Source organism: Dipodomys spectabilis, unplaced genomic scaffold (assembly GCF_019054845.1).
Source record: "Dipodomys spectabilis isolate Male_0828 unplaced genomic scaffold, ASM1905484v1 ptg000095l, whole genome shotgun sequence".
Classification (NCBI taxonomy): domain Eukaryota; kingdom Metazoa; phylum Chordata; class Mammalia; order Rodentia; family Heteromyidae; genus Dipodomys; species Dipodomys spectabilis.
Window position 1 is genome coordinate 44,668,557 of NW_024870772.1, and position 6,000 is coordinate 44,674,556.

Here is a 6,000-nt window from a genome sequence, read left to right on the forward strand (position 1 = left end):
ATATTTTTACTAATATAGAATTGAAGACTACTAATCAACTAGTGACTATAAATCCACTTCAATAGTTGCATATAGGAACAGAGTAAAGGAACAGAGTAACTGAGTATGTTTGAGGTAGAGTGTTTTCCCTTTTATGTCTTTAGTGAACTGGGCAAGAACTGAAACTAAATTCATGTTAACTATAGAGCAAAGAATTCATTCTGAATAGGACCTTAATGGGGGATATAATAGCACACACATTAGGGAGAGTTCCACCTTTGAACTATGTGCACACTGTATTCCAATCTTAAATATTTTATACTTGCATTGCATGTTATAGGTTTGCGATGGATTGTGTTTTTCCACACAAAAAAAGTGGACTATTTTTCCACCTTAATATTCAACCTACCTGCCCATAGTTGTCTATGCCAGTTACTAATCTATTTAAATTTAATAAATCAAAAGCTGTCCTTAGGGATTGGCCAAGAGTCGTAAGTCCTTCAGCCTGAAGGTTTTTCAGTTCATTCATAAAGGTTGCATGGTTTTCTTTCCATCCGGCCTGAAAAGAAAGATGTAAGATTTTTTTTTCATCTTTAAAGCCACATACACACCGACAAACCATTTTAATCTGACATTCACTAAGCAGGTGCTTTACTTTGGTTTGGAATGGTTTGGTTAACTTCACTTTTGATTGGAATGGTTTGGTTAACATGTTAGATCTGTTGTCTGTGGAGGCAATTTCTCTCTTCCAAAGGTGGCCAAGAATAAACCTGCTTGTTCTGTAGTTTTAGGTAAGCAATGGCCTTAATACTTTATAACTTCATCTGAAAATTTATTACCTAACATACTACCCTCCCCCCCCAGAAAATTGGGGGTGTGAAGGGTCCTAGTGGAAGGCAGATGGCAGCAGGACTTCCGAAGTTGACCCACAGCTGTCCCACCAGCATGGCCCTGGCTAGGAGGACTCTTAAGATACCAAAGCTTCGGGGAAACCACCCCCCCACTTCTAGGGCTCCCAGACCAGCCGAGCCGATTCCCCTTTAATGCAAACCCGGGCTCAGCACGGTTGGGCCCGGCTGTCACTCGGGCTAACTTGAATAAATATCCCCCACAGTTCATTGCTGCCGCTCACGCCGCGGAGGGGAAATGTCGGCCATGTTGATCAGCGCTGCCGCCGCTGCCGCCGCCGCCACCACCACCAACACCACCGCAGGGCCGAGAAGGGCCGGGGAGGGGACGGCGGTGGCCCCGGCGACTCCGTACCCGCCGAGACGCCCCCGAGCGGAGGAGGGGGTGGGAGGCCGCCAAGGGGAGAAACCTGGGCGCCCCGAGCGCGGCGGGTGGGGGAGGGGAGCATAATGAAGGGTGAATGGGGGGGCGGGGAGGGCGAGCGAGGCTGGAACAGGGAAGGAAGGAAGGAAGGGAAGGGGGAGGGCGAGGGCTGTTACCTTGATAGCATAGGGCGGCTCTTCGAAAGTGACCAGCATATACCTGTCTCCTCGGCTGGCGGGGTCCCGGGCACGGAGCTGCGGGGACAGGAGGGACGGGGCGGGAGACAGGGGCAAGCACAGAGGCGAGGTTACGAGTCGGAGAAGGGGCGCCCGGCGGCCCCCCGCCCCCTCCCCCAGCCCCTACACAGTAACCGCACACGCAGCGGCCGCCCCTGCAAGCCGCCACACACACTCACACCGATTGCTTCCCACACACCGACCCGAAGGCCGGAGCCCGGGCCCGGCCGAACCCCGCTCGCAGCGCCCGCCCGCCCGCCCGCCCGCGTGGTGGGGGAGGGGGTCCCCGAGCCCGGCAGCGCCCGCAGTCAGATTCTCTCCCCCCCCACCGGCGACACCCCCGCCCCACCGCCCCCAGCCGCTCTCCCCCGCCACCACCACCACCCTACCGCCCGCGGGCCAGGGTCGGGGTCGCGCCCGGACTCGGTCTGTCGGTACCTTCATGAAGGTCTCTACCGCGCCTTTGGCCGTGTCCAGGTAGGTGGTGCCCAGATGGCTGCGCTGGTTCATAGAGGCAGACGTGTCTATCAGGAACAGTAAGATGGGCATAGTGCTGGCCGGGGACACCGGGGCCCGAGGTGGTGGAGAAAGAGATGGTGGTAGAGGTGGAGGTACCGGCGGCGGCCACCGCCGCTACGCGGGGCTGAGGAACGCGGCCCCCGGGAGGAAAACACCGCCTGGGTCTTTCCTCCGGCTGCGGGGAGTTTCTCCCCCGATAGTTGAGAGGAAACTCCCCAGACCCGGTCCTCCCCCGCCGTACCCCCGCCTCCGCCTCCTCCTGCCTGCCTGCCCGCTGGGGCGGGCGCCCGGCCGTCTGTCTGTCGGTCGGTCCGTCCCCCCCGCCTGGGGGTCCCGTCCCCGCTCCCGGCCCCCGTGTGTGTCCCCGCGGGAACCGGGCCTGACTCCCCACCCCACCCCCGGTGCAGGGAGTGGGGACCAGAGAGCTGGCGAAGAGGGGAGTGGGCTGAGGGGAGATTGGCCCTGGGGCTGTTGGGAGAAGTTTCACGGACTCCCTCCGCACCCCGGCGGTGCCACCACTTTCTCAGCCCCTCTCGCTACTGAAGCGCTTTTCTCTCTCACACTCCGGTTTTAACTCGGGCAGGGGCTGAGTAGGCTCCGCCCTCTGACACGTCCCCGAGCCACGTGTGCACCGCCCCGCTCCTCTACTGGCCAGACCTGAGCCTCTTATTAGCATATTCAAACAGCTCAGGGGCGGGAGAAGCTTGTAGGCCGGCTCGGGAGACTGTTACTGAGCACGCGCGGAGGCGGAGCGTCGGGTGCGCGCGAGAGCGAGCGCGAGAGGCGAGCAGGCGGGCTGGGCGACGCGGAGGCGGGCTCCGGGAAGGGGCGGGGACCGGCCGCGGAAGGCCCGCGAGATGGGGGGTGGGGGCGGCGTCGGCGCGTGCTGGGCGGCCCCGGCTGTGAGTCTGCGCGTCGGGAATGCCGGCCTTTTCCTTTGGTGGTTGGAAGTGGTGGAGGTCGAGGATGGCGTAGAGGGAGAGAAATGGAGGCTGAAGGCTTGGCCCCCCCTGCTCCCATCCGAGGTAGCGGTGGCCTGATGGAGTGACGAGAGTCGAGCAAAGTGAACAAGCACCCGGGCTGGGGAAAGAGCCGGCCCGCGACTGCCCTCCAGAGGAAGGCTTGGGGCCCGCGTTCGCTGCGGGAGGAGGCGGGTCCCTGCGCGGCGGAGGGCGGGCCCCAGCGCGGGCGGGCCCGGGGCGGGGGAGGGGAAGTGAGAGGTTGTTTATGACCAGGGACTAATCTCCTCCGAGTCACACCGCTCCCGCTGGGGAGTGGGGAGAGAGGTCCGATCCTCGCTGGGCCTGAATGCGCCCCCAACGTGGAGGGGCGAGGAACTCAGTAGGCCGGGGACCTGCACACCCGAGCACCCCACTATCGCCTCACCCTACCCCCCAGAACCAAAAAGGGAAAACCCAGATATCAACGGGCAGACGTGTCTGGTCCGACCCAAAGAAATAAATATTTCTCAAGCCCGTGTTTGGGCAGTAGAATATCAATTTCAGAAATGAACGGGATCAAGTAAATCATAATCCGTCCCCCTCTTTAAAGTGAAAGAAAAAAAAAACTAGCTTCAGCTTGCTTGCCCAGGTAATCCAAAGAAGACACCCCCCCCCCCCCACTCCCCGTCCCTCAGGCTCAGTCCTGATACTCTGGGTGAGGGAAAACCTTGAGTTGACTTAAGCCCCTGTCATCTTCCCTGAAGTTAGAAATCTGCTCCTATTAAGTGCAGGAAACACAGTTCCTCAAACCTTGGTGGAAAACTGGCAGACAACGCCTGAAATACAAGTTGGATTAAGGACATACAGACCTTCCAAGACTGTGTAGATAAAGGGTCTCTCCACTAGCCTTGCATTTCCAGATTTTATCCTTTATCCTAAGATTCTTCATTGCTTATGGATCATCTATAAAGTGTTCCTATTAACATTAGCACGATAGTGGCATGCATGCACTTTTTTTTAAAAAATGACCTCCATTATGCTTTTCTAATATTTCAGAAAACCTTTAAAGCAGTTTTTGTTAATTTATTGAAAATGAACAGTAATATTCCGTGGGAGGAAAAAGTGTGTTTTTAAGAGATTTGGACCACAAATATATTGGACCAACCAATATATGCTGTGATCTGATCTGTCTCCAGATAGTACCAATAAAAAAATAACAAAGTGAAAGTCCTGTCTGCAAAGAGTTTAGGCACACATTATTAGGTACTTCTAAGGCAGAAAGTGAGGAGGTACTAAATAATTTAGGAAGAAGAAAACTTAACTTCAGGTGATAAAAGAACATTTTCCAAGGTCAGTATGTTTGTGCTTTAATGTAGTGTTTTTCAAACAAGAGACTGTAGATCTGAAGATTATCCAAACCAGAGTTCTATGAAATTACCAAAAATTATGTTTACAGTTACACCATTTGTCTTTTAAAATGGTTGCATGATTTTCATAGAATTGGCCTTTCATTTTCTATATTGGTACTTATCAACTGTAGTCTGTGAACTTCTGACTAATTAGAAATACACTCTAGAATCCTGAGAACTGCTTTTTGTCTGCACATTTTTCAGGTTTGAGAACTACGACTTTAATTGATTATTGGTAGGATTTGGATAAGGGTCAAAGAGCTGCTGGTGAAAAAAATCCAGATGACTTCCTGGGGAATCGTGAAGCTTAGCTAGATAAGAACACCAGGCATGAAAAATGTTATGAGATCCCAGAAAGTTAATAAGATCTCAATAGAAGGCATTTACATCCAACTAAGGAGTTGTTGTTTTTTTTTTCTTATATGTTGGAGAGCTTGTAGTTGGGGATACAAAGTACAAACCACTGTTTGAAGAGATTCAAACCATTCTACTGAGGTAAGATTAACATACACATTAATAATAACTTTACCTATTAAAGAGTTCTTTCTTCCCTGGTGTTGGCAGATTTTCATATAAAAGGTCATAAATAGAGGGTGTATGGTAGAGACAGGGTTAGATGCAGAGATCAGCACGGCGATTCTGAACCCTTCTTGGTGGTGGCACTTGAGTTCAAAGGTCAGGTTTCCAGGACAGAAGTTCAGAAGTATTGGGAAGACCCTCCAACAGAACAGGAAAGAAATCGGGACATACATAGGCAGCAAATTCAAAAAGTAATCAAAATCCAGGAAACAATGACAAGCAGTCCCTAGACACAATTGTGAAATAGGCCAAGTTTATTCTTAGTTGACAATTTACCTATAGGATGATAATAACTTAAAGTAGTAGTTCTTAGCCAAGATACATGCATCAGCATCACCACAGAGCTGGAAAAAAAATTTCTCAAGATGCATTCATAAATTGCTTGTTAAATGGCAACTCCTTTGTACAACTACTTAAAGATAATAAAAATATTTTTAAAAATAATATACTAACTGTCCATACCCAGGGAAAACTGGTTCAATAGAATTGGGATGAATCCTGGTCATCTTGTTTTCTAAAGTTCTCCAGCTGAATCTTATAGATTTAAAACTACATGTTTAGCCGGGCGCTGGTGGCTCATGCCTGTAATCCTAGCTACTCAGGAGGCTGAGATCTGAGGATCGCGGTTCAAAGCCAGCCCGGGCAGGAGAGACTGTGAGACTCCTATCTCCAATAAACCACCAGAAAACCGGAAGTGGCGCTGTAGCTCAAGTGGTAGAGCGCTTGCCTTGAGCTGAAGAGCTGAGGGACAGCGCCCAGGCCCAGAGTTCAAGCCCCACGACCAACAAAAAAAAAACTACATGTTTAGGGTACAAGAATAATGTATGTGTCTGGCATCTATTAACTCTTAAGAAATGCACTTTTAGGCCGTTGCTGGTGGCTCATGCCTGTAATTCTAGCTACTCCAGAGGCTGAGATCTGAGGATTGCTGTTCAAAGCCACCCCCAGGCAGGCAAGTCCATGAGGCTCTTTTGTTGTTGTTGATGTTGTTGGCCATGGGGCTTGAACTCTGGGCTTGGGTGCTATCCCTGCACTATTCAGCTCAAGGCTAGCGCTGTACTGCTT

General features: G+C 51.8%; 1 protein-coding gene across 2 annotated transcripts in view; it reads right to left on the bottom strand.

Annotated features, from left to right (window-relative positions):
• Positions 1-2,551, bottom strand: part of Ints6 (integrator complex subunit 6) — a 92,826-nt gene extending 90,275 nt beyond the window's left edge. The window contains exons 1-3 of one of the 2 annotated variants that reach the window (XM_042685373.1): positions 1,926-2,551; positions 1,428-1,505; positions 389-538 (exon numbers count right to left, since the gene is read on the bottom strand). In XM_042685373.1, the coding sequence (XP_042541307.1) occupies positions 389-538; positions 1,428-1,505; positions 1,926-2,036 (339 nt within the window). In that variant the 5' untranslated portion in view covers positions 2,037-2,551. Of the gene's footprint in view, positions 1-388; positions 539-1,427; positions 1,506-1,668; positions 1,690-1,925 lie in introns of those variants that run through there. The other variant, XM_042685374.1, reaches the window with a different exon arrangement.
• Between the last annotated feature and the right edge of the window lie 3,449 nt (positions 2,552-6,000).